The sequence below is a fragment of the Harpia harpyja genome, chromosome 7 (genome assembly GCF_026419915.1).
Source record: "Harpia harpyja isolate bHarHar1 chromosome 7, bHarHar1 primary haplotype, whole genome shotgun sequence".
Classification (NCBI taxonomy): Eukaryota; Metazoa; Chordata; class Aves; order Accipitriformes; family Accipitridae; genus Harpia; species Harpia harpyja.
In genome coordinates, this window is record NC_068946.1 from 8,871,728 (window position 1) to 8,889,864 (window position 18,137).

General features: G+C 45.0%; 1 protein-coding gene across 19 annotated transcripts in view; it reads right to left on the minus strand.

Annotated features, from left to right (window-relative positions):
• EIF4G3 (eukaryotic translation initiation factor 4 gamma 3) overlaps positions 1 to 17,928 on the minus strand; it is a 150,727-nt gene extending 132,799 nt beyond the window's left edge. For 8 of the 19 annotated variants that reach the window (XM_052791148.1, XM_052791147.1, XM_052791146.1 and 5 more), the window contains exon 1: positions 17,289 to 17,923. In XM_052791148.1, coding sequence (XP_052647108.1) covers positions 17,289 to 17,479 — 191 coding nt within the window. In that variant the 5' untranslated portion in view covers positions 17,480 to 17,923. Of the gene's footprint in view, positions 1 to 17,288 lie in introns of all 19 variants that reach the window. The other 11 variants (XM_052791151.1, XM_052791150.1, XM_052791149.1 and 8 more) reach the window with 4 other exon arrangements.
• Positions 17,929 to 18,137: the final 209 nt, after the last annotated feature.

Below are 18,137 nucleotides of genomic sequence, written 5' to 3' on the forward strand. Positions count from 1 at the left end.
TTCAGCAAAAACAGCTTGTAAAGATAAAAACTTTTTTCCCCATGTTGTAGCTGAAGTAAAAGGGAGTAAAACTCCGCCATAACCACAGTTTTAATTAAATTTGATTGATAGCCCATTACATAAGTATGCACAAAGCCACAGTTTGCACAGGATGCTATTTCCTTTCAGGTTCTTCAATACAGAAAGGACTCCCGTTCTTAACCGTTAAGATAAAGATCTTTTTAGAAGGGCTGATCTGTTGCTTCATTAGAAAATGGTGGACGGTCTCATTAAAAAAAGCCAGCTGTGCAAAAAGTTACTGTTCTTCAGGCATCCCACATGCCTCCAGAGGGAGAATCCTCTCAATGGACCAAGCATGCAGCCTGCTGCACCCGGAGCTGTATTTGAACACACACCTCGGAGCACAAAGAGGCATTTGAAACACACGCACCCACCGCCCTCCCTTCCCTGACTGCAGGAATATTTTTTGCCTCCTTTGTTTCTTCACAGGTGGGGAATGGCTACATCAAGCAGGCGGCTCATAAAGCGGGGAAGAGGAACTTAAAAAACAAAACCCCTTGCACTGCAAACAGCAAAGTACCTGTGGCCGCTGCAGAAGTGGGATTTTACAGCACGCCTTTGCATCACATCTTCCCCCCCCCCCCCCTTTTTTTTAATGCCAAGGTGCTACATGCTCTCAGGTCCAACTGTCCAATTACCGGAACACCCTCAAAGGCGAGAAAGAACAAAAAGCAGAAAGAGCAACAAAAGAAAGTTACCCCGCATAAATTCAGATAATTCTTTGTGCACTTGAAACTCTAGTGAAGGCAGCAGCTGCTACAATATGCAAGCTCAAAACCAAAGTCTAATGAAACATGGAAATACAGAAGAAAAAGAAACACAGTCCATAAAACACCTATTTCTGATTGGCAACAACTTGTGCTTCAATTTGCAACTCTGGCATTATAAACAGAGATGGTATATAAATAGGACATTCTCTTTCACCTTCCTAACTACAAGTTAGAGACTGCTGCGTTGATGATTAAGAACAAAACATAGCAGAGTAAGTTTTATTTATTTATATTCCTGAACACAGCACGCATCAAGCAGCAACTTAAGTAAAAACTCTTTACTCCAAAGCTTTAATGTTACCACCATAGATAGGAGAACATCAATAATGTCTGCATGAAAGTACACTCTGTTTTCAGGTAAATCAAGATGTAAATATTTGTTCTACTTACTTCTGCTTTGTACAGTCCAGAAGGACTGATCAAAGATAACACGTATTTTGAGATGCAATTATGAAATGCCAGCATTTAGAAATCAAACAACCTATAATAAAAGTTACTCAATAAGACAACTAAGGGGAAAAAAAAAAAAGCAGAAATTCTCACATACACTGTTACACAGTACATGAGAGCTATGCGATGCTGCTTATACCCGAACATTCATGTGGAAGAAAATTAAGACCTAAGAAAAGCCAGACAAAGAACCTCATTAAGTTTATTAAGGCCAGTAAAAGAGCTCCAAGTGTAGCTGCCACAGACCAGGTAGATTTAAGTCCCAACTGCTGGGCTCTTTGCTGCTTTCAGTATGAACACAGCAGCCTTGGCACCCCAGCACATAAATAGGCTTTAAGGGACAAGCAACATGACCGAAAGATGTGTCAACCACATGAGCCTCTTCAAAGTACTGTCGGTAAAGGTTTCCTGTTTTTATGTTCCTTGCTTTTACTGAGCTGTAAACTGCAAAGGGGACAACGTCCGTTTTCGGTACAGAGATTGTAATCAGTTCACGGATTTCATTTCAATCACGTTTCACAGCTGCCTGAGTCGGTTCTGAGATTGGGATGACCTTACAATATTGTCCTGTCCACTGGCATCATGCAAAATGACCACAGAAACCTTGCTTTTCCCGTGGACAGGGAAATGACAGCCTGCCCTCTGATCCTACCTGCTTCTAAAGCTTACAACATGCAGCATTTTAGGCCTCTCGTGTGGGTTGTCTCTCATAGGCAACTTCACACCTGCAACCGCTCCTACGCTGTGGTTACGCTGACGTAACAGCCCAGAAACCAAAACCAAAACCTACAAGTGGACATCCTGGACACAGCAAAGACAAGCCCTGCCTGGGAATAATGCACAAAAAAGTCACAATTCCAACTTATGGTTAAACAACTCCTTGCTTGAAGGCACCATGAGATGAACTTCATGCAAGCTTTGGCTGCCTTCTGCCCACGTTGACACCAAAGGTTTCTACGGGGAAGTTGATATTACTGCTAGACACAACCAAAATAACAGTATTGTGGAGCGCTTGCGAGGCACATGTACGGCTAATTAACTTTTTGGGCAATCACTTTTCAATCCCTGCAAAGGCTATTTTGTTGCAATCTCCCTGTTCTTAAGAGGAATTTAGCAAATCAGGTGCTCTGATTCTCTCTGTAGCCAGGGCATGTCAACAAAGGAAGGAAGCTCCTTTAAAATAATCCAGATTCATTCACCTCCCATGCCAGCGACCCCACTTTCCTCCACTAGATCCCTTTGCAATCAAGCTTCTCTTGAACAGCAGTGAATGGCTAACAGCCTCGGCTGCTTCCACATACCCCTCCTGGTCCATAGCTATCTCAGGCTTTAATCCAGATAAAACTTACTGTCTTCCTGAGCTGAAGATAGAAAGTTACCACAAAGAAACAGTTTTGTTCTCATCTTTAGGCAAGAGAAAACAGACAGCCAAACATCAGCTACAACACACATCCCTTGCAAGACGGCAAAGGATGGCTTTCCAGCACTCAGCAGTGAGAGCTAAGGTCTCAATTGTCACAAATACTATTCCCCTTGAGGCACTCAGCTGAAGCTAGCACGTGTAAAAAGCTCAGGATCTCACGCTATGATACTGGCGATGAAGAGGGCAGTGTCTAAGCAGTATGCTGATGCTCAGTGAGCTCTCGCAAGGATTTGGCCAGCAAGCTTCCCGTGCTTTGAGGACAGCAACAAGCCTCAGGACTTGCAACACCCCACCACTACACCTTCAAGCACGAAAGACTTTCTGACACCGCAATAGATAAAGCACCTGCTTAAGCACATCTTATCCACATCCTGAAGGTATTTCATACCTGTCCCTTTTTCCTCCAAGACATCCAAGAGCTAAAAGGTGATCAAATGTTTAGCGCCTCACCAAATGTTTCTTGAACACAGAAGGAGCTGAAGTCCTGCCATCAATACCACCACGATGTTTCTACTTACATATTTGAGCTGTATTTTGGGTAGCAACCCTCAGTGCTGCACTGGAATCCCTTTGGTCCGAATTGCCAAGTTTTGGCACAACACATTTAGTAAGGGATTTGTTAGTGGGATGAAGCAGCAAGTACAAAACTGGAGAAGATCCACTCTGTCAAACGGCATTTTGATCAGTCTGCCTTCAGAGCAATGGTATAGACGACCTGGGGAGTGGCAAGTACCGATCCCGATCTAAAAATAACTGGATTACAGGAGTGACAGTCAATTCTAACTCCATTATTCAAACTTGATTAAATCTAACGTTGAGTATATTTCTTAATCAACCCACCCCAAGTGACTACTCGAAGACTAATCTCTCAAAGCCTTTTTTCAGGGCAGAGAAGATTCTTCTATAGCCTTAACACACCAAGGAGCAGGTAGAACATGAAAACAATTATCCACAAAGCTTGTTCTTTCCAAAAATATTTGGCAAAGCACTGGATTTTTTTCTTGTCTGTTTCATATAAACATGATGTAAAACGAAGTTAAAACAAAGTCTCAAAATGCCCTTCAGCATCTAAAAATGAACCAAGCTCAGAGGGAAGAAAGCATCTTGAACAAGGCATTTCTCAGCATGGTGCAGCAAGAAAAAAGTCCTTTGGATACTGCTAACCACATTTATTTTTGCAATTAACTACAACAGAAGGGAAAAAAAAAATCCATTACCTGAAAGAGAGAGATATCTTAACACCGCTTTCTTTGACAAAGTTCTTCTAGACCAGCCTCTGGCTACCAAGCATTTGGTAAGTGTTAAAAAACATATTTACGTAAGAAACAGTTCAGCAGGGAAATGGTATGCTAGCTCCCAAGACCCCCCCAAGCACACCCATTAGAGGCAACTCTGTACACTGCAAACCTCCCTCCAGAGACAATAAATGCAAAGACACTGCCAAAAAACCGCTCCAGCTGCTGCTCACTGAAGACATTTCTGCCCCAGCTGATAACCACCAGGGTCAAAGCTCACCACACCCCCCTGGTTTTGTCAGTTTAAAAACCGTCCAATTCCTCCCTAACCAGCTTCGGTAAAGCAATCCTTGTTTAAAACATTTAAAGACAGAAGTGAACAGAAGGGCTGGGAGAAGAAAATATGGGCAGGGAAGGTTTCCTGGGTCACTTTATGAAGCAAGGCCACTGAGTAAACTAATCGCAACCATCATCAGGGTAGACAGAAGATGCTCATCCCAGATGGGCAGAAGTTCAGAGGTGGTCAGAAGCATCACTCCCAGCAAACGTGAAGGAGTCTTCAGGGTGACGAAACTATGTTATTCAAGAAAGTAAGATGGCAGGGGCGGGAAAAGCAGGAATCTTTAATAGGAGATAAGCATTCAAAGAGAAATGTCACATCCACAAAAGTCCCAAGCAGTGGCCAAGGAAGAGCTGGGGTGACACAGGCAAATGTGATGTGAGGCAACGTCAGAGCCAGAACTTGTGACGATTGCTGTATTTTCCTTTATTGCATTTTGAAGGCGACAAAAAACTAATAGTAGCAGTCCTACACAGAACAGCACCTATACAAGACTAAGACTAAGCAAGTGTCTTGGTAAATGCTGTAAAAATACAGAAAGCAAGGCTGCAAACAAGCTGGCTTGACGGAGATCACACAGGAGCAATTGGGAGGAGACAGCCAGGGGAGAACAAGTTTTTGATCTCCTATTTGGCCAAGTGACACATACCAGCCTGCTCCTCTCTGGAGTTACTTTAGCTTTTGGTCTATTCCAAAACTAACAGGTACAGTTCTTTTGCTGTCCTCCAAACCTTTGGTTGCACCAGCTGCCTGCACACATCTATTTTGGCAGAAAAAATTAGTATTTTTAATAAAATAACACAGAGAAGACAGCAGAGCTAAAGCCATACCCATTGTCTACCTTTCACACTCTGTAATGCAACTGCTGATAGAACATTTACTGTGAAATACTTCTGTATTTCAAACATTGAGCTTAAAACAATTCATACCACAATATCCAAAACACACAGTATCTCAACACAAACTGAATCACACTTCAAAGAAAACAAATATCCCCAAATTTAGCATACTTCTGTCCCCTGATTAGCAGCTGAAACAGCAGTTTCTGGCCCGATACCAGCTGCACACACGCTCGCACAGAGGCTCCGACCTGCTTAGCCACTGTTCGAGTGCTGCTTTGAGGTAACCTGATAAACACGCTTTGGGGTCTGGGTTGTGAAGTGCGGAGCTGCTGTCTGCGCACCTGGGGAGGACAGCTTACACCGGGCAATACACTGAGCTGGCAGAGTAATTCCTCTATTCCCAACAGCATCCCCAGTAAGCGAAGATTGGGATTGTTTGCTTTGTGGGTTTGTTTTTTTTTTTTCCTTCAGAACAGTTACTTAACACACAGAGTTATTTCTGTGCTGAGTTTATCCTGCAAACACATAACCAGTTAAGAACACTAAAGTCCAAACAGAGGACAGAGGGCCAGTGACATAACTAAAAAGACATACAGAGGAAGGCAGACCAGGAGGAAACCCATCTCATCACAGAGAAAGGTTACCAAGCTTTTACTCAGCCTTTATTCAGCTTACAGTCTGGAACAAACTTCCGTGTGGGTATTACAGTCTACCTTCCCTCATACTGAATTCATAAAGTAAAACCATACATCTCCAGCTTCCCTTTAGCACCAGCAATTATCTGCATCTGGGGGCATGCTGTTACATGACTGGAAAAAAAAGTTCCCAATACAGACACAAGTACTACAGCGCTCGTTTGTGGCAATTTTCACCCAAGAGTCTATATTTCTGTAATGTACTATAACACAGCTTACTTATTTTTATCTTCCTATGTATGCCATTAACACAGAACTCCCTCAGCCCACTTACCTCAAACTTTGTACCCTAAAACCACAAATAAGCTGCTATAGATTACAAGGTTACAACCCACGGACACCTCTTTCCTACAGGGACGGCCGCTGCTTGCATCCCTGGGGGTTCAGGACCCTACAGCAGCAACCATTTATTTTCAAGCCAGGCTTTCTATCTCTATGATACGCATGAATATCAAACAGCCTAGTAGTTTACTGTCTCATTCACTCAGCTACATTTCCTACCGTGTCTCTAATACTTCATGCTGTGACTTCATGGGAAAATGTAATGCTCTCCTGGTCAATCTGTCAGAAGACATCGCAGTGACAGCAGCATTGTCACCCAGACTGATGGTCCTTCCATCAGCTGAGCAACAAATTCTAGAAGTATGCTTCTTGAGAGCATTAATGCTCATTTCGACTCCCAATTCTGTAACGCCTCGTGATCTCCCCCCCGATAATCTTTATTTCAGTGGTTTATCAAAATGAAATGAAATCATAAGTACCCTCTTGCCACATGCAGAGCTTATGACTTCTCCCGAGTTAAAATCCCATGTCATACAAAATGAAATCCTGAGAAAGCAGGCATCTAGGGAAGACAGCGCAATGCATCTTACACTGCTGCACAAAAAACATAGTTCATAGAGGGATATAGGTTGGACAGGAGCTCTGGGTCTCCTTGGTCCAATCCTCCGCACGTTCAATTTTTCCTCAAATTGCGTATTTTACACACACTTCTACAGGGTGCTTCAAGAAAAAGAGTAATAGCAACAATATATTTATCCCAGCTGAGGCTGAAGATGAGCAGTAAATCAGTCTCAGAGCATTTCTCATTTAAAGAAATGCTGGTTTTACTTCCATCAGCTCTGCCTGTTGAATTTTGGCCACAAATGTAGAGGTAAAACACAGAGGGAAGGCTGCATCTGCTGCACGTGGCCATCAAGGAAGATTTCCAAGCAGACATCTTTATTGCACAAAGTGGCCTCCGAAGTAACGCTACACGGCTGAGCCGACACGCAGGTAGAAGTCGGTGAAGATGTACCTGATGTGCTATCCCAGATGGGAGAGAAATGGGAATTTCAGGACCTGTCCCTGCCTTCTGCTTGCTCGGGACTGTTTGCATCGATGGGACACCCTGAGCACTGCAGCAGGCCGGACCGCCCCTTGTCTGATTAGCATAAAACCCCAGTTTTGCTGATTTCAGACTGCACAGAAACTGCAGTATCACTGTATTCATAGCAGGTCTTCAAAGATCATGAACTTCAGTACCTACGAACATTACCCAATTGGCTTTCATCATCACCATGGCAGCGAGTGACATCACCAGTTAAAACATGAATAAGGATGCACTGAGAACCATGTTGGTTACCAGTGCTATTTTAGCAGCCTTTTATCATATTAACCATAATCAAGACAAACACTAAGGTATGGGGAGGAAGAGAAGACTAAGAAAAGAATTCGCTCCAGTTTGAAAGCACTGAATGTGGTCCTAAATGCTGACGCTTTGCTACGCTTCAGAACAGGAATGGACCGAATGGAACATTTTAAGTTAGCCCTAGTGCGGAGCACCTCTGATATTATTTGGGGCTGCAGTGCAAGCAGCCTGCAGACACACAATTATACGCTTCACCAAATTGTCTGGTCAAAACACACTTTCACTTCTTCCTTTGCAATTCAGAGACATTTTTTACCCACCTGCAGCAAGCGTGGATGCTACAGATCTTTTATGTCCCCTATTCCAAAGTGAAAACACCATCTTAAGAGCAACATAATAAAAACGAGGATGGAGGTAGACCACAAGAAAAAGCAATCCAAGCCTGCAGAGTGAACTCTCCTCCTTTGAGAAAGTATTTTCAACCTTCTTCTCCCAGAGGTGGAAGTTCAGCAGACTTATCCAAGATCTTCCAAAACCCTGAGTGACCTTTTAGCATTTTAGCTCAACCAGCAAGACCTCAAACTCCCTGATGGAGACAAAGAGTTATCCCTGCTTTCAACACTTCCCAGCTTGGCTGCATTCTTCCCCCAACAAACTCCTTTCAAACAGCAAGTCAGACCTGCGTTGCCAATGGAGAAACAGCTCTCCACACCTCTTTGGTTCTCTCCTGCTCCTTTGTTTTATTGCTGTGCTCCAGTTTCTTTCTACACGCCCTTCACAGGTTGATTAATACTCATCTTGGATGATCAGATGTCTAGTAATTCAGGCTTTTACAGCACTCCACACCGTAATTCTCATTAAGGCACACACATTTTACTAGAAAGCTTTTTGCTGACTGTTCCCACTCCTGACATCCAGGCCATTCAATAAGACATTCTGGACAGAGGTCCCAGCTATAAAATTCACATGTTCTTCGGCTGCCAGAATGGGAATTTGGTGACGGTACAATTCATTCATTTATTTAATGATCTTAATGTCAGCCTGAGTAGATAAAGTGTGCTTTGGCTTTAGCAAGGAGCGATGGGGATCATGCCAAGTCCCGGCAACAATTGTTTCGGTGAATGCCTGCAATACTAGGTACCACTGCCACTGACAGTGCAACAAAACGTTAAGTTTTTTGGGGGCAGAATGGAATCACTTCAAGTCAAACTTGGTGCACAACCTCAGACCCAAATATTTAAACATAAAGTAGTTTATTTGTGTAGATTAACTTCTTTTTAATTAAAAAAAAAAGTGTTTTGGAAATGTAATCAATACAATTAAGCTGAACAGCTTAAGCTCATCGAAAATTACACTTTACAGTATTTGCATATCAACAAAAATTAGGTCTTTTTTCTTTTGAAGAGACAGACATAAAAGCACTTTGAAATCCACTTTAAAACACAACGCCGAAGGAAAACATAAAACCCAGGTTACACAGACAGATTGACAGCTGAATTACTTGCATTTTGCAAATCTAGAATACAAAATGCAGAGCCCAGAAAAGTAAAGTATTTGAAGAGAGGCCGTCTAGTAACTAGTATTTATATCTGTGCAAGCACCAGTGAGAAAGGGTGATGCAAACTGAAGCTAGTTTTATATTCTACGGCAGGTCGAACTCAGATGTCTCACCAGCTCAAAAAACAGTACATCCAAAAGAGCCTTCTACATGAACTTCACCATGCTAAAACTGGGCATGAATCACCACCTGCTGAAATCCCTTTCCCACCATACTCCAGAGTTTGAGATGCACCATGAATTTCACATTAAAACTCACAACAAACATGCCTTAAATGCTTTTGGTTTCAATTCTTGACTTCCCCCCCCCAAATAAGTAGTATAGATTGTCTACCCTCAGCTATAGTAGCCTGCCGAATTCCCTTTCAAATATAATCTAGATACTGAGTCTGTCCAATTCATCAGCTGCATGCTGCAAAACTAAGTGTCCAGTGTCAAGCCTAAAGCACCCTGTACATCACCACAAACAAGAATTCAAGACTTCCAGAAAGTTTTCAGACCAAATTTCATTCTGAGTTTCAAATTGGACTTGATGGTTCTGTAGATGATCTCATGGTAGTCCAAGGACAGAAAGGCTAGGTCTCCCCACTTAGTGGAAATGCACTTTTTTTCTTTATACAGAGACGTCCTTTCTTCAGGATGTTAGGAGCCTTTCAAAGACAGTGGCTGACTGAAAAACCAAAGCTGTAAGTAGTATCGCTAAAAAAATCTTTCCCTTTGATGTTATAGGAAGAGTCTCCTGCTTAGTCTGAAAAGACTGAAGACTTCTGTCATTTTTGCTTTTTGGCAAAAGAACAAAATAAGCCCAGGAAAATGTCGGTTTCAAGGCACAGCAACTTCTATGACTTCTTAATAACGTATAAAAGAGGGAAATCTCTTTTTCAGACCACCGTTAGCACAGCCATAGCACTAGTTCAAATGGATTTTCAAATGCCACCAGCAATGCAGACATTTAAATTGGACTACTCTTAGTAATTCAGTAACTTGCACACAGTCACTCTCACATGTAAATCAAACCAAAACACAAACAAATATACAATCATCATCTGGCAACCCAAAAGAGAGAATTGGTGCAATGTTTATCAGTTTCCACCTCCCAAAAGCTTTCCAAACCCAGGAAAATCTGTGTTATTTAAGATCTTTAACTGCATTAACTCTTCCTTGCTCGGTGTTTTCACAGCACCAAGAGCAAACTCAAAGATTGGCAGCAAGATTTCTTTTCCTATCACCCTGAGGATGTATCACATGAAGCCCACTCCCCTGGTAAGAGCAGGAATGGTCTTTGTATTTGCAACTTTTACAGAGTTATTCCCATGCAGATACTCTTACTCCAGAGCATGAGTGTCTCATTCCTGCTGAGCTCAACCACTTGGAAAGGAGCAGCTGCTCCACGCATCTCGACAAGTCCTAACCCATTTCAACACTTCATCAACGGTTTTGGAGAACGCTACCGGTATCAGTCGAGGACTGGATATGTTTTTCTTTCAAGATGCACGTTTTAGAAGCCACCTTGCTTTTTTCAAGACATATTTAAAGCTCTGGAAATATTTTCACTCTTATCCAGATAAAGGATACACAAAGGTGTTACAACCAACAGCAGAAACATATTATTTTTGCTAGCAGAATTGATTTAAACCTGATACCATCTTGGTCTGGGGAAACTTGTCCTTTTCTCTCCACCTCAGATGACTACACAGCAAACAAAAGTAAAAACAATTCTTAAGGTACAATCAGAATAGGGAGCGCATAATTTTCCTTTCAGGAAAGAAAAAAAATGTTGTCCCATTAACCTAGTTACATGCCCAGCAGCAATTTGACTCAAGTCCCATCAGCAACAGCATGCCATCACCTACTACGAAAAGAAAGAGCGCGTTCTGGGACATCTTCCAAATGTATATAATAAAACATAAGAATAACATGTACTAGAAAATTTCACTAGCCTAAAAGCTTATTTTGCTCTCCTCCCTTTGATCCTTTTCTTTTTTAAGAATGCATTCTATTTTCTTCTTCCAGCTGTTCCACATCATCATTTCCTATTTAGGAGACAAAATGAAGTCCACAGTTTGGAAAGGAAAGCTGTACATAGGAGAAGTTCTTGAAATTACCACCAAGTGTAAAACAGAGCACTATGAGAAGTCACATCAACTATGTTCCCTTAAAAAAAAAAAAAAAAAAGAAAAATTAGTTCCCTCGGTTCCTCCAGACCATGGGGTACACGACAACTCCACCCACATCTTCATGCCCCATAACAAACACCAGTTTTCTCTTCCCCATTCATTCCAGAAAAGTCTTTGCAATAGCTTGCAGACACATTCAAGTCACAGATAAAGTTTCCTACTAAAGAAATTTCTGTAAAACAGTGATCCTACCCATCTATAATTCCCCAGAGTAAAAATTCCAGTGACTCTAATCATATTAGCGGATTTACACACAACTAAACTTGACAGTTGACTAGCCCTGAAATTGCTGGATTATGAGGAAAAAGAAAATATAGGTTACCTACGACTTCTAAAGAGATCTTCACTGCTAACTCTTACTACAAAACAAAAACAGAGCAAATGCACCAGCTCGACATGTCCCAAAATTTGCTAACGGCATGAAAAAGCCTTTCAGCCCTAAGAGGACGGACAAAACCCATACACACAGATGAAAATCCTTCTATGTCCCAACATCTTAAAGGGAAGTTATTTGTTCTAAGTCTCCTATTATTCTCTCACCAACTTCTTACCATAGATAAAAACACAAATTGTGTTCCAAAATCAGTACTGCACATTAAATACATATATATTTAAATGGCTAAAGTAACCTTCTCCCACAGACTTCTGCCAGAAAACATACACAATCATGTCCTCAGATATGAGGAGAAAATAAGCTATCTGAAATCACATTTTTGGAAGAACGGTTTTCTCCAAGTCATTTCACCACAAAAATCTTACAAAGCTGGTAAAGTGACATATCGGCACTATAACATGATTAGCTTTTGTCATTAAATAAATTAGAGCTATTTCTGCTTGAAAGAACGCTAAGATGTGCCAAGGCTGGGGAACATCAACAGGGGAGATGGCACAGAGGCCTAAAAGCACTTAGTTTTTTGGCAATATGCTCACAAACCCGTGCCCATTCCTCCCCTGCCGAAGAGCCACTACCACAGAGCAGCAGGGAAAGTCTCCGTGTTTTCAAAGCTTCTCTCCTGCTGCATACCCTCCCAAGATGTACAATTTCCACGGCTTCAGACACTTGTAACATGGAAACACTTCTCAGGCAACACCGGTGCCCCTTCTTTCCCTTCATCCAGCCGCGACCTCAGAAAGCTTGCTCCTGAACTCAAAAAAACATAGAGCAATGAACACCTCTGATCTCAGCCCAGTTCCTCCCGTCCTTCCCACTTCTTGCCACTCCTTCACTTTCATGACCGTAACACTCCAAACACCCTTCCTCAAGAGTGGCTGCCACTGGCATCTGGAAGAGGACTTCAGCCGTGCTCTTGTTTTAGCTCCAGTTCAATGTCAAAGCTGCCCAGAAGCCAGAGCTGATCCACCCAAGACGCAGGGAGGCATGGTGCTTTGCACAAAAGCCACGATCACACTCTTCAAGCTGACTTTTATGCCCAAACAGCTTCCTAATCACTGGGTCTTCACCTTCAAAGTCATCAGCAGATAAACCCCAGAGAGCACAGAGAGACGCTGCATCGCATACTCTGGAAAAAAGCCACTCGTAATGGAAGTAAGCAGCAAGGGAAGACGGCATTAGCTCCAAACTCCCAGAGGGTATCACAGCAACCCAGAGACCCTGCTCCTTCAGCACATGCTGAAGACGCTCTCCTTGGAGAAATTCTTGGGCACTTTCCCCTCCAGTTCAACCCTTTGCTCACTGAGAGAGGATAGAAAACCCCGCGCACCCAAATCCTTGTCAACAGTTTTAATTTAACTAGAAGATTACCAACACAGGCCTAACCCAATGGCACAACCTAGTCCGCATCCAAATACCGGGTAAGTGCTGCAAGTACCTCACTCCAACTTCACACAGTCTCTTACATTCCTGAGAGCGATCCTGCATTTCTTGCTGTTCTCCTGGGCTTTTGGGAAGCCGCTTACATCCAGAAGATGCCACCCAACAGAGCAGGAACCAGCACATGGCTTTCTGAAAGGGACTAGGCTTTCTGAAAGGGACTACAGCACAGTTAGCTAAAGCAGCTCAGGAAAAACTAAAGCAGACACTCAATTGCTGAGGCAACATTAGCAAAACCCAAGTTTCCATGCACACCAATGATGTACTTCACACAGAAATCCCCCCAAATGCTGACTCTTCCTCTCCGCTTCTCAGAAACGGAATTAAAGTGGACGAAGAAAAGAAAGATTTTAAATGACCGTCTGTTAAGACCCGCCCTCAACCTGCCACGATTGCCCCACTGCAATAACCTGAAAAACACCTGTGCCCAGAGATACCCAATCCCACACTGAAACAACCACGGTGATATATTAAGGTTAAGTTTACTGGTGACTGCACAGAGACCATCAACAACCAGGAAGCTGAACTCCCTCCAAATGCAAGGAAGTTTGGAAAAGAAAACAAAAACCTACTGACACCAGCCCAGAGCCCAGGATGGCTCTAATCTGGCTCCAAGGTACGGTGTTAAATTAACCCTGAAGAGCCAGCAGACATGCAATGTTACCCAAGTTTAACATAAATCAGTCTGTTTGTCCTTCATAGTACAATGTTTGCCCATGTCTGGGCTGGGGCAGTGAAGAAACCGGTGACCTAATTATATTGATCCACAAAATTTATTCACAGCATGGGGACTTTTTAAAGAGCAGCTTCATGTAACACACACAAAAAATACTTTACTCTTAAGTGGGAGCGTGAGGGAGGGTATAGAAACACGGTGTAGTTTAACATGCATCAGAAGTACCATCAAGCTAAAAGCACAAAGGTCTACAGTAAGTTTGCAGCCCGGAGCGTACCTTCATTATTTTACTTTTTTATGGAAGAATTTTCACTACAGAGCAATTGACTTCATCTGGAACTTGTTCCTGAGAAGCAGCCTGAAAGCCAAAGCAAAGGTGGGCAGATCTGAATGTATTTCTTATAATATCTCTCTACACATCATTTCCCAGTGACACAGTTACACCCTCCCTTGTCTGTCCCCCCCAAACACAGGTCAGAATTGAAACGGAGGATTTGTCCACACTGACAACTTTCGAGCACAATTTCTGCCTGAAATCAGGTTTGATTGAATACTCACCACTACCAGAGCCACAAAATTATCCCAACTTACTATTACACAGAAAATTTAACTTCTTGAAGCTACTGTGTTAAGGAAATTTCTGAAAGCTCTGTCTTGTCTTAGAGCAGCACCAATAACTTCCTATTCAGCATGTAACAGAATGAAACTCCCATCAAAACATTTCTGTTCTTCATGTACATCACTCTACAGCTTTGCTTTCCTTCAGGAAATATTTTTTTTTTTAAATCCCTTCTTCCCCGTGTGTTTTTTTTTCCCTCACTAATGCCTTTCTACAAATCCACATGAAGTAAGCGGTCCTTTTTCCTGTACAGTTCTCTCTCACCCAATTCTTTTTTTTTTGATTATACAGGTAATCGCTTAATTTCATGATGTCTTAAGTACTAAAACCACACTTATTTCCAAAGACAAAGTTCACTGTGCAGAAGCTATTTTAGTTTAAAAAGTCCAAGTCAGAGCCCCAATCTACCTGTTAACGTACAATAATCCTTCACATCAACAAATAATCCCTTGCACTGCCGTGAGTGCTCTGCTCACTCCCAGTTGCCAGAAGAAACCTGCAACTATACTTTATCTGCTGTAGGGTAACACTGTCTCAATAGCCATATCAAAACAGAAAAAAAAAAAAAAAAAGAAACCAAACAGAGCTAAAAATAAGGCTGAACTCAGATGACCCTCTGCACTCCAGTACATCACAGATGAACTCTGCTCCCCAAGCCTCACTTTTGCAGCAGCACTTAGAAAAGGTAACAGCTTTTGTTTACTACCTGGAAGCACACACAAGTTTCGGTGGAGGTAAAAACCAGCCAGGACACCTGAATACAGTTCACCCAAAAGGTATCAAGAACACAGTGTTTGTATATATTACAAGGCCAGATTATTAGTTTAAAAGTTAAGGAGCAGTATGGGTCAAACACCCATGTTTTCAAAACAGGCATGGCTATAAATAAAAATTAAGACTATATCATTTTAACGTCCCCACCTTTATAATGTCAACTGGTCATAACTGCCTAATGCTTCTCTGTTCCTCTATAGCTCTTGCTCTGGGCATCCAGTTGGGTCCCCATGATGGGACACACTGCCACACCGTCTCCAACTCCTTTAGGGTCTTGCCCATTCCTTCCAAGGCTTTTTATTTTTAGGCTGCGCTCAGAGGTAAACCCAAGCTTCATCCCTCGCGCGTGCAAGGTGTTTCATGACAACACTCACCAAAAGCAATGGCATCCTTCTATCTTAGTTACGGCGGCACAGCTGCTCTTGCAAACCACCACCAAGCTCACCTTCAACAACGTTGGAGAAGTATTCAAGTCCCTCCACGGTACTTTTAATGATTACTTGAAAATAAAATGCTTTGGAAAGGCCACCACACTCCTGATCGCAGATCCAGGCAAACTTCAGCCTTTCGACTATCAAGGCACCCAAGCGTCATGTTCCCCATTAAAAAAGACCCTTGCCAGACAAACCAGCACCTCGCTGGAAAGATCAGTTGAGCACAGACTCCGTACATGCACGCTGGCCGGCATTCCCACTGTAACACTTGGCACATCACTCAAAACTGAGCAAACTTCCCCTGAGCAACAGTTTTACTTACCACCACCCCACTGACTTTGTCATGACAGCACCTTCACATTTTTTTCCCTAAATAAAGCACATGCTGGAATTACAGAATAGCACAAGCTAGCCAAAAACACCCAGCGGAGAGTAAGTCCCTCCGCAGCACTCTCTGAAATCTTCCGAGGTTTTTCACTTGACCCAAACAAATCCGTAACGTCAACAGTCTCATGATTTAAGCAACGTATTTGTTGTCATGGCAAGAATGATTCTTGCCGGAAGCTCAAGAAAACAATGGACCTAAACTGATTATAAAAGGGCTTGGTTTTCCCACCTCAAAAATGAAAGTGAGAGCAATAAAATGCTTATACACAGGGAACATTTCTTGAAGAGCACAGACATCATCACACAGCTGAAACAGCCCTCAGCAGAAAAAACACCCTGCACTTTCACGTTAACACCTAAGTCACTGCCACCGATAAATAGCAAAACACACTCCTGACCGTCCCCTATACAGCAAGCCACACCATTCCCGGATAACACAGCAAGGCAATATTTCACCAAGTACGTTTTTCACTTCATGCTCCCCTCCGGGCCCCAAAACTTCGGGGGGGGGGGGGGGGGAAGAAAAGCCACTCTGCCAGGGGATGCTGTCCGACACTGGAAACTAAACCTCATCCAGGCAGGCAGGCTGTCCACCCCACTTTCCTGCTGATCCCTGCAGTATTTACCTCCTGACTTGGGGCCTAGTCGCAGCAGAGAACCGAAGACCTTTAAAAAACATTTGCAGCAACCGCCGGCCTCTCTTTGTAACAGTGGCCGTTTTGGCGGTGGGATTTTTTGAGTGGGAGCCTTCTTCTCCCCAACACGCGTGGCCTCACAGAGAAAGCTGCTCGGCGCGACATTCCACCTGAGATTTATTTCCACCAGTCAAGTAAGGGGAAAAAAAATTAAATAAATAAAATAAAATAAATAAATCACATGAAAATCGGCCCCGGCTGGAAAAACCTGGGTTTAAATTGGCCTGGAAAAACAACAAAACCAAAGCACTTACCTGGGCAGGACCAGAGGCAAAACTGAGGAGCAATTTCTAATTAAAAGTTTACCCTTGGGGGTCACCGCTGCTCGGGGGGGAAGGGGGCTGGGGTACCCTCTGCCTTCCCAGGAGGAAAGAGGCAAACCCCCAAACGAGCCCATGAGCGGGGGGTGGGGGGTGAGGCACCCCCTTTCCTCGCACCACCCCAGCAGGTGCAGCCCCCCTTTGCACGGGGGGAGGGGGGGGCACACACACACACACAAACACACACCCACAAAAAGGAGCGAGGAGCTCCCAACCGCCACACCCCCGCGGGGCGCCCCCTCCCCACCCCCCCGGGACTGAAGGGGCCCCCACGGCCCCTCACCCCACCCCCCACCCCCCCTCCCCGGGCCCCGCTCGCTGTGGGGAAGGGGGTGTCGCCCCCCCTCCCCCAACCCCCCGGGGCAAAGGATACTGCTGGGGCGGTTGGGGCGGCAAGGCCCTGATGTTGGGGTGAGGCGCCGGAGCCGCCGCCGGGTGAGGGGGAGCCGGGGGGGGAGGCGGCCCCGCCGCCGCTGCCGCCGCCGCCGCCGCCCCGCTCCCGGGGCCGGTCCCCGCCGCCGCCGCCGCGCCGGGTTTCAAAGCCGCCTTCTGCGGTAAACTCATCGCCAAGCGGAGCCACCACCCCCCGGCGGGGAGCGGGGCCGGGGCCGGGGGGGAGCCGGGGAGCGGGCCGGGGGCCGGTGCGGCGGCCGGGGCAGCGCGGCGGGCCGGCACCGGCGCCGGTCTCCGTGACAACGCGCCTCCCGGAGGGCTCGGCGCGGGGAGGGGACGGGAGAGGGGCCGGCGGGGAGGGGAGGGGGGGAGGCGGCTCAGGCCGCGCTGCTCATGAGCCGCCGGCGGCGGGGGGTCTCGGTCCCCCTCCCCGGGGGCAGCGGAGCCCTTCGCGGTGGCGGCTCTCGGGCGATGCCGGCGGATTTTCCTCACTGAAGTAGCGGAGCATCAAACATGGCGCTGCGGCCGCCTCCAGCAGTCCGGCAGGACGGACGCTCGGGCGCCTTCGGGCCGCTCCGGAGCCGCTCGGCCCACCGGCGCTCGGCAACCTTCGGCTCTTTCCGGAGCCGCTCGCTGGCGAGCGGCGTTCGGGAAACCTCGGCTCCTTCCGGAGACCTTCGCGGGCGCACGCGTCCTCCTCCCCGTGTTCCCCCCTCCCTCCCCGCTCAGCCCGGCACCTCCCGTGACCCCCGCGCTCGGGAAACTTCGGCTCTTTCCGGAGACCGAGAGCGTGAGGGAGTTCGGGAAGCTTCGGACAGGCTCGGAGGAG